Here is a 16,456-nt window from a genome sequence, read left to right as displayed (position 1 = left end):
AGGGGGGGGGCGGTGGTGGTGCTGGTGATGATGGAGGAGGGAGGAGGGGGAGGTGGTGGTGCTGGTGATGATGGAGGGGGGAGGGGTGGGTGGGCGGCACTGCTTTTGCATTGTCATCTTTCAGTGGTTTTGAATGCAATATTGATCTGATGCGGTGTGATTGACTTTGAAACCCTCGTTGGTCTGACACATCTGAAACCCATCACCAGGCTGACGAGTTCCATATACGTCGGTCACCTACAAGTGGAAATTCCCGTGCCTCGAAATTCCCGCACCTCTCCCCGGAGGGACGCACCCCGATACCTAATTACGGGAAGCATAAGGCGTTGGTTGGCGAAAGTAGCGGCTGGAGGCTAACCCATAGCTCGCCGTTGATTTCGCCGTCCGGCCGGGAAGCTTTCCTGCTGCTTGTCCAGCGAGGACCACCCTAACCCGTTAAGGCTTTGACTTGCAGGAGCTGAGTGGGAGGATTCCCTGCCCCCAGTGACTGGTCTGCCTACCAAATCCGGCCGATGAGCCAGGCTGGGCTGTTATCATCAGTGCCCTGGAATACCTCAAACCCGCCTGGCTCAGGAACAGGACTAGAGACTGTCACAGAGGGTGGGCTTGATTCCGATATTCCATTGCCAGGCATGTCACGTCAGTTCAGCTCCAAGAAGACCCCCACTTACCTCCCCCGTCAAAAGAAGATTGACTTTGACAATCGCTAATTCATACCCACAGCGACAGAACAGAAATGGTGAAGTCAGTGTGGACATTGATATGATACCGGCAGTGAAATTCTCCTCTCCAGTGAGACATGTATGATTTTTTTCCCCAGGCAGGACTTGAAAAAGGAGAGTGAGGGGGCAAGGCGGAGGGATTCAGGGGGAGTGTTCCACAGTTTTGCGGCGTAGTGCCTTTCAAGTTGTTCAGGTCATGAAATGTCAACACCGACTTGCATTTATATAGCACCCTTCATATCCACCTGAACAGGCAGTAGAGTTTAACAGCTCATCCGAAGGACACCACCTCCCAACAATGCAGACACCGCCAGCACCGCAACTATGTGATTCCAAGTCCCATTGTGGGGCTTGAACCCACAACCTTCTGACTCAGCGGCAAGAGGGCTGCCTGTTTAGATAGATGTTAAAGATATCAGAGAAATATGGGGGGTTTTCCACTCAGCTCCCAGTAACCCTGCAAGCCAGAGGCTTATTGAGCTGTGTGATCCCAGCCGGATAGTGCTATCGATGGCAAGCTAAATAGTTTTAGTTGGTTAGACTCCAGCAGTTACCCCCAGCACACACTCTGGAGTCCCCAAGTCTTGGCTCTTGCTAACTTGTAGGTGTCATTTTAAAGTAAATAGACAAGTAACTGGGAACCAATGAAAGAAAACCAGGAAGTATAGAAAGGGATTCTGGGAGACCAACTGGTGTGGGTTTATGGTTGGAAACTAAGAATAAAGGATTTATTTAAATCAGAAGACCGGTTTTATGGATTGAGAATCATTACAACACAGGCGAGATGGAAGCCATTCTCCTCGGCCCTGCCAACATCTGCCTCTGACCTCGTCATTGTAAAGTACTCTGAGATATTATTAAGGTAAAGTCCACAAAATAAACAGTCAATTTCCTTATCAGTATATCTTTTGAAGTGCTTTGAGATAGCTCAACAATGTGATAAGCTGCTATATCAAATGCAAGGATTGTTATTAAAGGGTGCTGTATAAATGCAAGTTGCTATAGTTATTTCTGCCACACAGGTTTTCACTATCTTTTTGTTTCCTGTGCAAAAATCTTCAGTTGCTGGTACCAGCCTTGAAGCATTTAAAAGGCACTTTGTCCATTTCTTGCAATTACAGTGTAGTCACAGATGAGGGTCATGCAGAAGGAAATCTACTCTCTGGGCTCAGGGGAGACTCTGATTTTGCACTCATGCCACCTAATCCTTTCAGCAGGAGTGTTTATTGAATGTTTCTCTGATGTGTATTTCTTGCAGAGATAACTTGTCTCGAGGCAATTTCTTGTTAACCTGACTAAAATGGCTAATATCATTTGCATAACTGGCTCATATGTAGCATTGCCATGCAAGTTAGACTATACCAGTGATCCTAAGATAACCGCTTAACTTCATTCAGGCTCCTAACAGCCTCTCTTAGGATGTTCTGCTCTGTTCACTATGAGTAGTGAGATTTTCCATGGGAAATCCCATTTTACACAAATGTTGACAAACGTCTTACACTTAGTGAAAGGATTACATCTTTGATCTCAAGACAAATCAACACCCTGACTGTTGAGCAAGTAAAGTGAGTTGACTGTATATTTTGGGGGCGAAACACAGCAGCCAATTGGGTACGGCAGTGTCCCACGAACAGTGGTAGATTGAGTGACCGCATTTTTAAAAAAAAAAAATCTTTTTACTTTTTAGTCTCTCAGTTACTCATCGAGCTAGCAATGACAGAAAAGGTTGGTGAGTGGAGCTTGCTCTCGGTCGGGACTGTTCAGCACAGCTTCTTCCCACAGCAGCCTCGCAGCTCCAGCTCCTTCATAACCAGGAACCGTTCTTAAAATAACATTTAACATTGGGGTGAAATTAAGAATTTGTCACTGTGTGAAAAAATTGCTTTGCGCTAATTTATTGACCAGCGATTTGCGTCGGCAAAGGTCGTGGAATCCCCCCGCCCGTCGCCGTGACCTGTGAATGATCGTTTCATGCCCGGTTTAAAAAAAATCCTTAGCGTTTGATTATGGTTACCCTGTCAGGTCGTCGAGACTCCTCGAGGCAACTCCACAGGATGTACTTACTGTAAATTTTAGTGAGTTCATTTTCCGGGCGAGACGTGGCAGCCGTCCAGTGTCTCTCCGCGCGACGGGGTCCCCCGCGAGCAAGTCCTGGATTGGAGTGACCGCGTTATTTATAAAGAGGAAGAGATGGGGTTAGTTGGCGGTGATGATGATAGTGGGTGGGGGGGGTGATGATGATGATGATGATGGTGGGGGGGTGATGATGGGGTTGGGTGGCGGTGATGATGATGGTGGGTGGGATGGGGGGGGTGATGATGATGATGATGGTGGGTGGGTGATGATGATGATGATGATGGTGGGGGGTGATGATGATGATGATGGTGGGGGGTGATGATGATGATGATGATGGTGGGGGGGTGATGATGATGATGATGGTGTGGGGGGGTGATGATGATGATGGTGGGGGGGGATTGAGTGTTCAGTCCTGTAGCAAAAAGGGGGAGGAGACATTTGCAGACGTGCAGCGCAACAGCCAATAGGATGGCCGACCTGCTCCCCGGGGGGGGGGGTGGGGGGGGGGGGGGGGGTGGGGTCATGTTGCAGTGACGTCATGGGAATTCCCCTCAGTTGTGATGAACCGGAGGGGACTTTCCAGTGGAGAGTTCTGTTGGAGTGTCCACATTGGGGGCGGCGAGAGGAGAGCATCAGCTCCAGGAACCACAGAGAGAGAGAGAGAGAGAGACACAGACACACACACACACACACAGGGGGAGAGGGAGAGAGAGAGAGAATAGCGTCGGGGAGGAAAGGAACCGGGAATCCAGCGAGGAGCAGATCCACGGACAGCGGCCACCGCACGGGGAATTCCGTGTGTAAGGGAAGACCACACACACACACAGAGACACACACACACACACAGAGACACACACACACACAGAGACACACAGAGACACACACACACACAGAGAGACACACACAGACACACACACACACACAGACACACACAGAGACACACACACACACAGAGAGACACACACAGACACACACACACAGACACACACACACAGAGACACACACAGACACACACACACACACAGACACACACAGACACACACACACAGAAGGAAAAGTGTGACGGGAACAGCCTCCGACCATCGTAAAAACCAACGCAAGAAGTGAGAGAGGTCCATCGGTGGGATTGAGAAGGACGGCCAAGTTTGGTGGAGGCAGTTTGGAGTCTCTCTTCCACCCCATCACCACCATCACCACCACCACCACCATCACCCCCACCCCGGATGAGGCAGCACTGACCCCCCGGCACTGTGCTCTGGTGTGTGTGTGTGTGGGTGTGTGTGTGTGTGTTTGCACGTCTGGAGAGAAGCGAATTGAACTTCAGGTAAGTTGATGAACCACCGATCCCGATCCATTCACAGCCCTCAGTCAGGTGGTTCCCCGCAGGTCTCGGGGAGTAGTCTGCACAGGGCATTGGCAAATATGTAAACCTGTTCATATTACCTTCTGGGAAACCTTTCTGTGTGTGTGTGTGTGTGTGTGTGTGTCCCCCTCCTCCTCCAGACAGGAGGCCCAACGTGTCTCACTGGTAATGGTGAGCTTTGACATTGGGTGTGTGTTTTTTTTTCTCACTCCATCCCCCACCACCACCACCACCACCCAAAAAAAAAAGAGAGCTGCGTAAAAAAAAAAAAAAAAAAAAATTGTCCTCTTTCCACCCCATGTTCTCTCACGTTGGGGCCATGAGTCAGTCACCTCGAGGTCCTGTCCCACTGTCCTGGTGGCGCCCCTTCACTTTGCTCAGGAGACTCTGGGATCCTTCACGTGTTGCCTGTCAGTTAATAATAATAATAATAATAATAATCCTTGCATTTGATATAGCGCTTTTCACGTCAGGAGGACGTCCCAAAGCGCTTCACAGAACACACTGTAAAGTGAATTGACTGTATATTTTGGGCGAACGCGGCAGCCAATTGCGCACAGCAATGTCCCACAAACAGTCGTAGATTGAAAATGACCAATTTAATTATGTTTTTGGTTTTGGAGGGATTATTATTAGGCGTGTGGAGTAAGGAAACTTGCCCAAGGTTTCGCCCTGTGCCTGGAATTGAACTCAGGTCTCTCACTTGCAAAGCGAGTGCTCTAACCACTGAGCTACAGGACTCCACAAAGTTGGTTACATGGCTGTGGTTGGGCAGCACAGGCACTGGTGTGACCTACAGTGGTGCACTAGTGTCAGGGCCCATGGGATTTCCTCCCACCCCCTCCCCCCCCCAACTCTGGAACACTCTACACTCTTCCTCTTTGCCCCCTCCTTCCCATCTTCAGGTCACGTTTGAAGATCTTCCGTTTCTATCGTTCTTCCAGTCACCTCCACCGCCCCTCTCCCCTCTCCTCCCCCCCCCCCCCCCCCCACCCCCCACCCCGCTCAGAGTCCAGCTCTGCCACTGTCAAGCTATGCAGATGCAAGTTGTTGTTATTTTTATGGGGCTCAACCCATCCATCTGATGTGCTCCGACTCCCCAATTCGATATGACTGCATCACCCATATGCTTCACCAGGGAGAGAGAGAAAGAGAGAGAGCGAACACGAGGAGCCAGTGATGCTAAAGCGGTGATGATAACAAAATGCACAGTCAATCCGCTGTGTTTGGATACTCTTTCCGCGTGTGTCAGACTGTGTAGCGCTTTGAGATGTCTCCACGATGTTTAAAAAATGTTAGATTCTTGCATCAGCCATGGGGCCTCGTTCTGCCACTGACCACCGCATAAGATTGTCTCCTCATCTACGGCCTGAAATTACCATGTTCTTTGGTTTTAGTCAATTTGTAACATTGTGCAGAATTTGCAAGTCCTGAGGTCAAGCTTGATGGGCTGATTGGGCTTCTTCTGTTCCCATAAAGTCTTCAGTCGGAGGTCGTGTTTCTTCTGCACCAAAAAAAAGGGATGGTTTCAAAATTAGAATTTCTTTCCTCCAAATTGAGACTTTTCAAAGCGCTTCCCAGAATATACTGCAAAGTGGATTGACAGTGTATCCTGTGAAGCGCTTTGAGACGTTACAACGACATGATAAGGCGCTATGTCAATTAATAATAATAATCCTTGCATTTAATGTAGTCCTTTTCATGTCTTCTAGACATCTCAAAACGCTTCACAGAATATACTGTAAAGCGGATTGACCATATATTTTGTGGGTGAAACACGGTAGCCAATTGTGCACAGCAGTGTCCCACAAACAATCGTGGATTGAGTGACCACATTCTTTTGAGGGGGAGGGAGTGAGACGACCCGGGTTCAATTCCAGGCAGGGCGAAACCTTAGGCAAGTTTCTTTATTCCACACACTTCTGTTTACTTAGCAGTAAGTAGGAACTAGTTCTTAGTTGATTGGCGGATCGCTTTCTAAGCCCTACACAGTACATAGTCAATCCCTGAAAACATCGAGGCAATTGTCTAACAACCGGATTTCTACTTACTGCTAGGTAAACAGGGGCATGTGGAGTAAGGAAACTTGCCTAAGGTTTCGGCCACCCCGTGAAGTGAACCCGGCTCCTATTGCTTGCGAGTCACGCGCTAACTAATACATTACACGTACAATACATCCACATGTACACTTTGCAGTAGGGAGTACTGCGGTGGAAGTGCTCCCACAGTGTTAATATTAACACTGCATCCTGCTACCTGCCAACAGTCTTGTATTTAAGCCATGGTTTGATTTCCAGTCTTTGCAGAGTTAGAAAATCTCAGTCTGAATGGCTGCAGTATCATTCACTCCATTAAGGCTTCATTGCTCCTGGATTAGACACAACACAGTACAAGTTTACATTTCCACAGCACCTTTCACTTCAGAGGACATCTCAAGTGCTTGAGGAAGGAAAAATCGAGTTGGGTTCTGGTTTTTAATTACTGCCTTGCGACTCCACCCACTGCTTTGTGGTAGAATTAGTTTGGATTTGGAATACAATTGGTCACTCACTGTTTGTAAAACATTGCTGTACGCAGATTGGCTGCCGCATTTTTTGCAATACATCTTGTGAAGCACTTTGGGGCGTCTCAATGACGTGATGAAGTTCTATATCAAAATGTAAGGATTATTTCATATCCCCTCTAATCGACTAAATCATCTTACACTTGATCTGAATTAACATGAAAATTGGAGACTCAACAAACCTTTGGAACTATACCCAGAGTTTTCAGGAGAGGAGTTAAAGGTGGGGGGAAAAAGCTGGAATGTGACATGGAATGTGGCTTTTCTGTGCTCTTTACCCCAACATCAAAGAATCTCGTAGCGTAATGGTTAGTGTGCTCCCTCGCAAGCGAGATGACCTGAGTTTAATTCCAGGCAGGGCAAAACCTTAGGCAAGTTTCCTTATTCCACACGCCTTTGTTTACCTAGCAGTAAGTAGGCACCGGTTGTTAGTTAATTTGCAGATCGCTTTTTAGGGGTAATAAATCCTACAAAATACACAGCCAATCCACTTTACAATATAATCTGTGAACTTCTTTGAGAAGTTTCAATGATGTGATAAGGCGCTATATCAAATGGAAGGATTATTATATTATTATCAATGTGGAGATGGCTATTTAACACCAGCTCTTCCATTAGTCCTTTTTTCCACTTTGTGTGATTTTTTTTTATAAAGCACCTCGCTTGCCTGGCATGCCAATCCTCTTGCTATGAGACAAAATTCATGTTACTTTGCTGCAGTACTGTACTGTTCCGGAATTGCTCAACAATGCCTTTGTGTAGAGTTTTGTGTGGTGATTCACTTGATCATCCTGTAGAAATTAGCACTCGCCATCCCGGAGTTCAGTTGTTCAGCTTGGGACTCGGAACATGGTGAGTGAGGTACATGTCTCACCTCCAGAGAGCTGGGAGCGTAGGTTTCTACCTTTGCCGATTGTGACATTAAATTGATGCTTGGGGGAGGGGAATGGGAAAATCAAGGCTTGCATTCCTGTTCTGTTTCTCTTTCACAATGTTAACCTGTGTCAGCCTGGCTCAGTGGTAGCGCTCTCGTCTCCAAGTCAGAAGGTTGTGGGTTCAAGCTCCACATTGTCTTGGAATCACGTAGTCTAAACTGACATTCTAGTGCAGTGCTGGGGGGAAGGGGGTGCCTGGCTGGAAGTGCTGTCCTTTTTTTAGGAATAGTTTCGCAAGCAATATTTTATCCTGATTGGCCAGTCCCTTTGCCAGGCAGAGCTAGTGTAGAAATCCAACGTGATAAAGATGTATATCAAATGCAAGGATTGTTATTGTTCCATTTCAGAAATGGGGACATTTTCTATGTGGAACATACAAACATATATGGAATTCAGTTTGTTTGGATACTCTTAACGTGGTGATGAGTTTCTTCACATGTTAGACATCCGGCTGACCAATAAAAGAACAAAACAGGCAGATGTTAAGTAGCAATGTCAGTTTAACATCTCACTCAGATGATGGCACCTGTGACAGAGTGTTGTCCTGGATGTGGGGCTTGAACTCACAACCTTCTGACGCAGTGTTGTAGACTGAGCTATGTTGACATAATGGCTGAGATGGGAAATGGAAACACTACCCTAGAAGAAGTGCTTTTCTGAGGTTGGGGTTGGGGCAGAGTTACAGTAAACCCTGTAAAAATAATGAAAGCTGGCAGATTTGGAGGAGCATGCATGAGGCTTGCTGGGTGGACCACAACAACACTGTTGTCAATGGAATATGTTTAACTTTCTGGTTAGAATGTAGAAGCACAACCTTATGTATTATTCTTCTGCTCATCTCCTGAAAGCAGCGACCAAAGGCACTTCGCAGGCCCAATTGCAGGTCCCCAGGAGTCTTCTTGAACACTCTCCAAAGGCCATAACAATTCACATGTCAGACCAGGTGGTGAGGGCCAGCGGGGCCCATTCACCCTGGAGGGTATTTTTTTTAGGGTCACCCGGGTGTCTTGACACATGTGGAAACCCATCACCGCGCTTAAGAGTGTCCAAACCCAACTGAGAATTCCACGCATCCCACCTATACCTGGAAATTCCAGAGATCGATTGTTGGAATGGAATCCGCACTCTCTCCCCGGAGGGACACATCCTGCTTACCTACTTCCGCAATTTATTAGGTGCAGGTTGGCAAGAGCCAAGGCTTGGGGACCCCAGAGTGTGCGTTGGGGTAACTGCTGGAGTCTAGTCAGCTGAAACCGCATAGTCTTGCCATTGAGAACACTGTCTGGCAAGTTTTCCCACTGCTTGTCCGCTAAGACCACCCTACGCAATAGGGCTTTGGCTTGCAGCATTAACAGGAGCTGAGTGAGAGGATTCCCTGCGGGATAATGATCTGATAAGGTCCTCACCCAGCATCCGCACACAAGCCCTTTCCAGCAGGGATTTACTGCAGAGAACCCAGGGTGATAGGTAGCTTGGGCTAATCCAGTGCCCCCTCTCACTGTTGCCCCTGGATTAGAGCTGCAGAGCACAGACGGTGATTAATACAAGGGACTTTCCTGGTCTGAATGGCCCTGTGCCACATCCGGCAGCACTTTTACCCACTGAAGGGGAAACCTTAAACTTTACAACCTCTATGATCTTGCTATCATCTTGTTTGTGTTGTATGAGACAAGAGCAACCGTTGTTTCTCAGTCTGTCAATCCAATGATGATAATTGTATGTTGCACTCCTCCTTCACCCCATTCAGAATCAGGTCCACCCCTTGGAGAGATACTATTCCAAACTCCTGCAAGCAATAGGATCTTGGTTTGTTTCCTGGGCAGGCAGGGCAAAACCTTAGGCAAGTTTCCTTATTCCTCATGCCTCATGCAGGGCGAATGTGTTAACCAGTACTCCACAGGTAAATTTTAGAAGGATTTAGAGTGGGGGTGGGGCAGGGGAGTGGCTGAAAGCTTGGCTACCAGTTGAGGTTTACCTCAATGTGTGGACCATTAGCAGGGTTGAGGTGATTGAGTGTGGATTTCCCCTCATTCTGGTATGAGGGAGTTGGTTTTCAAGTTATTTGTCTTGTCGGTTCAGAAATGTTGTATGGTTTTGTAAAGTACAGTGAATTTTGGATTAACGGGGGCTGCTCGCTTTCTGTGGAGAGCAAGGTTTTTAACATTTACTATCACTGAACATTGCTTCCTGGATTTACCCTGTATTGTTGTACAAAATGCCAAAAAAGAGGATTATCTTGAAAAGAAGTAAGTAAGAACACAAGTGAGGGGAATTCTAGTGGTAGATTCACAGGGATGTCAGTATTGAAGTTGTGTAATCTCCTGCAATAGAGAGCACGTATCCAGGAAATCAGCAACACCTTACTTGTATATAGTGCTCTTTAGGATCATAGAACCCTAGAATCATAGAATCTTACAGCACAGAAGGCCTATTGGCCCATCGTGCCTGTGCTGACTCTTGGAAAGAGCTACCAACTAATCCCACTTCCCCGCTCTTACACCATAGCCCTGCAAACTTTTCCTTTTTAAGTATCTATCCAATTCCCTTTTGAAAGCTGCTGTCGAATGTTTTCCAGCAGTACATTCCAGGCCGTGAAAGCTCCCTGTGTTTTTTTAAAAAAAATTCTCCTTGCCTCCCCTCTGGTTCTTTTACACAGATCAACATTTTGGAGGACTTCGCAGTGATACTGAGCAAGGGAGTAATAATCTGGGGGTATTATAAGTAAATATTAATAATTTGGACCCTCAATCCACGACAGTTTGTGAGATACTGCTGTGTGCAATTGGCTGCCACGTTTCGCCCACAAAATACACAGTCAGTTCACTTTATATGAAGAGCCTTGAGACATCTCAGTGAGGCACGATATCAAATGCAAGGATTATTATGGAGGAGAGCGGGAGATGGCAACTGAAGCGTTCAAAGAGGTGTTGTTGTTGTCACTTACACACATAATCGCAGCTTTACAATAATACAATACAACTTACATTCATTGTCCTTTACGTCAGGAGGGCTTTGCAAAGCACTATAATTTTTTTTAGTCAGATGGGTGCCTGACAATGCGGAAATCCATCATAGTGCTTAAGAGTATCCAAACCAAACTGACCCCTCTGTGCTTCCCACTCACACATGGAAATTCCCGTGGAATAGAATGTGAATCTCCCCAGAGGGACACACCCTACTCATTTAAGGCATAACTTGCCTTACCAGAGCAGGACTTCCTTGACTTTCCACCATAGGTGTAGCCTCACAGCACAAATAATAATAAATAATAATACGTTGTGGGGTCCTGTAGCGTAGAGGTTAGCGCACTCATCTCGGTACGCGCAATACCTTAGGCAAGTTTCCTTACTCCACACGTCTCTGTTTATCTAGCAGTAAGTAGCTATCTGGGTGTTAGTTGAGCGAGGGGGGTTAGACTGGGTAGCTCATATGAAAAGAAATACCAGTACAGAGTGTGTCTGGGATGTAGTGGTGTGTGAGTTTGAGACCAATCCATTTCAAACCGAACAAAGCCACCTTGGTTGAAATGTTTGCAGTGCAAGTACTTTCTGTTTCCATAGATGAACAGGATCAGCATTTTACAGTAACCGCACTATTAGAGTGACAGCAGCCCATTTACAACCTGTGTGCTTTCCCCTCTTGAAAATGTAATTATAGTATGCAAGTCAAGCAGTCGGTAAACCTTTTTCCTGTGAGAACCTTTCAAAGCCCTCCATGGCTCCTCATTATCTCTGTGACTTGCTCGCTCTATATCAACGTGTCTGCTCAGGCGACTCTGGCCTCCACCATGTCCCCCGCCTTGCCCCCCCACCCACCATAAATGGTCGGGCGTTCAGCATTTCTGTCGCTTCACCTCACCTCCTCCCTCGGCTGCTTCAAAGCCTGTCTCAAGACCTTTCTCTTTCAGTCACCCTCCTACCCCCACCTTCCCTGCCCTCCACGCCCCCTGATCCCAACACTCAGCTCGGGTCCAAATCCTTGCTTATCCGGCGCCTAGGAATGAACCTGGGTTCCCCCCACTTGCGAGGCGAGTCCTCTAACCACTACCCTATAGGACTCCACAATTTTTCCTTAGCTGCAAAGTTAAGGCTGTGTTAATTATCAGCCAAATTCTGGATAATGAATTGCCACGAACATGGAGTAAATCTAGACCCAGGTTAAGTTGCAATGCAAATTAACATTTACCCAGCGGCTTTCACACCTAGTGAAAAGTTTCATCTTAACTAGGGAATTTCTCCCTATTAATGGCCTCCTATGGTACGGAACTTTTGCAGCCCTGAGTTGAAAGGACATACACGTGTGTAAGACTCAGATCAGGAGGTGCTGATAGCTCAGAAGGTGAATTTACTCTTCTGAAATGTTTCCCCTGAACTAATCTCGAGACTACTGTAAATATCAGTCTTCTTTCTGAGGAACTGGCTGGTCACGGCAGTAGGTGGGGGAACCATGGGCGTCACATGGGAAAATAACACCAGACGCTTTTCCTGTAGCACTCTCAAAACAACAGAAAAATTTTCCCCCACCTCAGTTTTTTTTGCAATGTAGGTGGAATACTAATCAATTATACTGTAGAGTCATACAGTGTTTACAGAATATAGGAGATCATTTAGCCCATCGTGTTTGTGTTATTGTTCGCTTCCCACTGGAGCTCTCTACTCTAATCCCATTCCCTGCTCTCCCCATCGTGCCTGTGCAGTTGATGTTGTTGCCAGGGTAAAAATGAATGATCAGAGGTTTTTGTAAGATAATCCCAGGGATCTGGAATACCAATTCTCAGAACATCCCATGACTGTGTGATCGTTGTTTGTGTGAGTGTGAGATAGTGCTATCAATGGCAAGTTGTGTGATTTTTAGCTGGTTAGGCAGTTCCCCTAATGCCAACCTGCGCCTCATCCAGAATTAGGTAAGCAGGATTCATCCCTCCAGGGAGAGAGTGCACATTCCATCCCAACAATTTATCTCTGGGATTTCGATGTGTAGGTGGGTGGATGGAATTCTCAGCGCGGTTTGGATACTCTCAAGCTTGTTGGTGGGTTTCTGCATGTGCCAGACACCCGGCTGACCAAAAAGCACCAAATTGTGCGTATGATGGGGGATGCAGGAATGGGGACCGTGACCATGAGTTGAGGAAATTTCTGGGCTATCAGATTACATGTCCTGTTGCTGGTGTGAAATTTCTGGGGGTTTCCTTTGCATGTCTGCACTGAGTTCCAGGCTGCACCTGAGTGTGCAGGCTGCATAGTGTGACAGCCCAGAGACTGGCTGTTTAACTCATCAACTCTTTGCTGTTTATTATTGATGCAGCGCCTTATCACATCAGCCAGAAATCTCAAAGTGCTTCCCAGGATACACTCTAAAGTGTAACGACTGTGTATATGTAGGCGAACGAGGCAGCCAATTTGGACACACCGTGTTGTGAATTTTATCTGGGTGATTGTTGGCCAGGACACCGGGAGAGAGAAACTCACTTTTCTTAGCGAATAGTGCCATGGGATCTTAAATGACCATCTGAACAGGCACAGACGGAACCTTCACCAATTTGGTACCAATATCTTGCTTGCTCCCCAAACCATTTAATGTTCCTCCTTTATTTTTCCTGGTTCAATGGTTGCACTCTCGTTTGAGGGTCAGAAGATTGTAGGTCAAGCTGAATGTCAGGATTTGGAATCACATAGTCTAAGATGATGCTCTAAAGCAGTTATGGGGTGGGGGGGGGGGGGGTGTTGCATTGTCAAAGGTGACGTCCTTCGGATGAAATGTTAAACCGAAATCTCGTCTGCCTGTTCATTTGTATGTCAAAGATCCTGTGATGCTATTCAAAAAGAGAAGTGAGTTTCCACCAGTGTCCTGGCCAACAATCCCCCAAATAAAATTGGTCATTCACTTCATGGCTGTTTGTGGGACATTGCTGTGTGCAAACTGGCTGCCACGTTTGCCCACAAAACACACAGTCAAAATCAAATTACAGAATACTGTGAAGTGCTTTGAGACATCTTGACGACATGATATAATATTACACTTACACATGGAAATTTTCCCGTGTCTGGAATGGAATGCTCATTCTCTAGAGGGATGCAATTTGTTTACTTGATTCTGGAGAGCACAAGCACAAGTTGATGAGAGCCAAGCCTTGGGCAGCACAAATTGTGGGGTAACTGGTAGAATCTAAGCAGCTAAAACCACATAGCTTGCCACTGATAGCACTTTCTGGTAAGCTTTCGCACTGCTAGGGCAGCCAAGACCACCCTATCTGTTTGGGCTTTGGCTTGCAGGGTTAACAGGTGCTGAGTGGCCCCCAGTGACTGGCCTGCCCTCCAAGTCCTGTCGCTGGGCTAGGCTGTCATTAGAATTGCCCTGGAATACAGTGGACCCGCCTGGGTCAGGAACTGGACTAGAGACCGTCACAGAGGAATGGCTCGATTCTGACATTCCAAAGCCGATCACTTTACCTCAAGTAGTTTTTAGTTTAATAAGCCTGACACTCTGATGTCTTTCAGGATGGATGATGATTACAGCTTGGAAATGGCAAATGTGAGTAGACGTGCCGTTATTTACATTATTTGCTCCTCAAATACCTTTACTCCTCGCTGCCCCCCCCCCCACCCCCCAAAGATACATTGACCACACCCCCCTCCCCCGCCGGGATACTCTTTTCCCCCCTTGCGATAACCCCGCGCCATACGCTGACTGGCCCCTGCATGATGCACTGACAATCTCCTCTCACTTTCAGTGCTTGGATTACTCGCAGTCTCATCCAGGTATGTTACAGAACCACAACTATCTGTACACAGGTAAGCGGGTTACAGGGGAGGGAAAAGGGGATTCAAGGACACCTTTTAAACTAACCAACTAACCTCTTAACTAAATAACTAACTGTGTAACTATCAAACTGACAAACTAAAAATAACTCAAAACCTGATGTAGATCCTAAAATTTCCCAAATAAAAATCGCTTGTCTCTTATTAAAAAGAATGGCCGACACTGGCAGCTGAAAACGAAGCAGCCATTTACCTGGAGCTGTGACGCTGTCTCCTGGTGGGTGAAAGCTTGTGCTGGCATTAAATAAGAAATACCACAGGTTCTACCCCTTACGATGTTACAGCACAAAAGGTTGTGGATTCACGCCCCACATGGGGACTTGGAATCACATAAGCTAAGATGACATTCCAGTGCAGCACTGGAGGAATGTTGAATTGTCAGGTACTGTCCTTCAGATGAGACATTAAACCTCGTCCTGTCTGCCTGTACAGGTGGACGTCAAAGACTACTTGGCACTATTTAAAAAGAGAAGCCAGACAAAATTGGTCACTCAGTCGACAGCTAAAATTGGTCACTCATTCATTGTGGGACACTGCTGTACGCAACTGGCTGCCATGTTTCCCGCACAAAATATACAGTTAATCCACTTAACAGTATATCCTGTGAAGAGCTTTGATACATCTCAATGATGTGATAAGACACTATATCAAGTACAAGGATTATTGTTTATCATTATTGAGAGGATTTTGTATGGGTCAGATGCCCAGTCAGATGTATCAGTGAGCTTGGGAGGTTTGTGACAGTGGAGTCTGGTTACAGTAAAAGGGACGTGAAGATTGTGCTGTGAACTGACCCAGTTTTGATCTCTACAGATGGTCCGAGCCTGATCATCACCGAACAGCCCAAACAGGTAAAAGCTCCAAACCAGCACAGGCTAGTAAGCTGTAGTAAAGCTCCCCCCACTCTGTTTGTCCAGCGATGGGTAAGGGGTGTTGAATGCTGGGGGAGGGGTTTGGATGTAGAAACTCCTCACTAACCTGTGTGTCTGGTTACAGAGAGGATTCCGGTTCCGGTACGGATGTGAGGGTCCCTCACATGGGGGAGTCCCCGGGGCGTCTAGTGAGAAGAACCGCAAAACGTATCCCTCTGTGAAGGTCAGTGAGGAAACACACACACTCTGTGTAACACACAGCACTGTACACATGCGCTCTGTGCAACACACTGTGCACATGCACTCTGTGCAACACACTGTGCACACACGCTCTGTGCAACACACTGTGCACCCGCGCGCTCTGTGCAACACACTGTGCACCCGCACGCTCTGTGTAACGTACTGTGCAGCCACGCTCTGTGTAACGCACTGTGCACCACGTGCGCTGTGTGACGCACTGTGCACCCGCGCGCTGTGTGACGCACTGTGCACCCGCGCGCTGTGTGACGCACTGTGCACCTGCGCACTGTGCACCTGCGCGCTGTGTAACGCACTGTACATTTTTTCCAGATTATTAATTATTGCGGCAATGCAAAAATTGTGGTGAGCTTGGTGACAAACAACAAGCCTCACATGTGTCACGCTCACAGCCTGGTGGGGAAACACTGCACTGAGGAGGGCACCTGCGTGGTCTCTGTGGGACCCAAGGACATGACTGCACAGTAAGTACTGCACTCTCACTGAGGGGGAGTGGGGCACGGGGAATCACACCATCTAAAGGGCATGGATTTCTCCTGAGGACCTATACTCCATCGTGAATCCATGGTGTCTCGTCGTGTAGTGGTTCGATTCCCAGGCAGGGTGAAACCTTAGGAAAGCTTCCTTACTCCACACACACACCTCTGTTTACCTAACAGTAAGTAGGAACCTGGTTGTTTGTTCATTTAGCAGATCGCCTTCTGGGAGTAATAATCCCTCCAAAAACAATATTAAAAGAGAGGATCGTATGTATATAAATAATTGTTCACTCCAGGAAGTTTGTGGGACACTGCTGTGTGCATTTGGCTGCCGCTTTTCACCCACAAAACACACAGTATATCCTGTGAA

The 16,456-nt window shown here is 47.1% G+C and overlaps 1 protein-coding gene across 4 annotated transcripts in view; it reads left to right on the top strand.

The window, feature by feature from the left end:
* The first annotated feature begins 1,357 nt into the window (after positions 1 to 1,357).
* The window catches only part of nfkb2 (nuclear factor of kappa light polypeptide gene enhancer in B-cells 2 (p49/p100)), a 35,855-nt gene continuing 20,756 nt past the window's right edge, over positions 1,358 to 16,456 (top strand). The window contains exons 1-6 of one of the 4 annotated variants that reach the window (XM_007899150.2): positions 1,358 to 1,584; positions 14,157 to 14,190; positions 14,390 to 14,417; positions 15,291 to 15,328; positions 15,474 to 15,572; positions 15,920 to 16,071. In XM_007899150.2, the coding sequence (XP_007897341.2) occupies positions 14,158 to 14,190; positions 14,390 to 14,417; positions 15,291 to 15,328; positions 15,474 to 15,572; positions 15,920 to 16,071 (350 nt within the window). In that variant the 5' untranslated portion in view covers positions 1,358 to 1,584; position 14,157. Of the gene's footprint in view, positions 1,585 to 3,825; positions 4,123 to 14,156; positions 14,191 to 14,389; positions 14,418 to 15,290; positions 15,329 to 15,473; positions 15,573 to 15,919; positions 16,072 to 16,456 lie in introns of those variants that run through there. The other 3 variants (XM_007899149.2, XM_007899153.2, XM_007899151.2) reach the window with 3 other exon arrangements.

Source organism: Callorhinchus milii, unplaced genomic scaffold (genome assembly GCF_018977255.1).
Source record: "Callorhinchus milii isolate IMCB2004 unplaced genomic scaffold, IMCB_Cmil_1.0 Scaffold7, whole genome shotgun sequence".
NCBI lineage: Eukaryota > Metazoa > Chordata > Chondrichthyes > Chimaeriformes > Callorhinchidae > Callorhinchus > Callorhinchus milii.
Note: the sequence above shows the minus strand (reverse complement) of the source record. Positions and strands in the feature narration are given on the sequence as shown.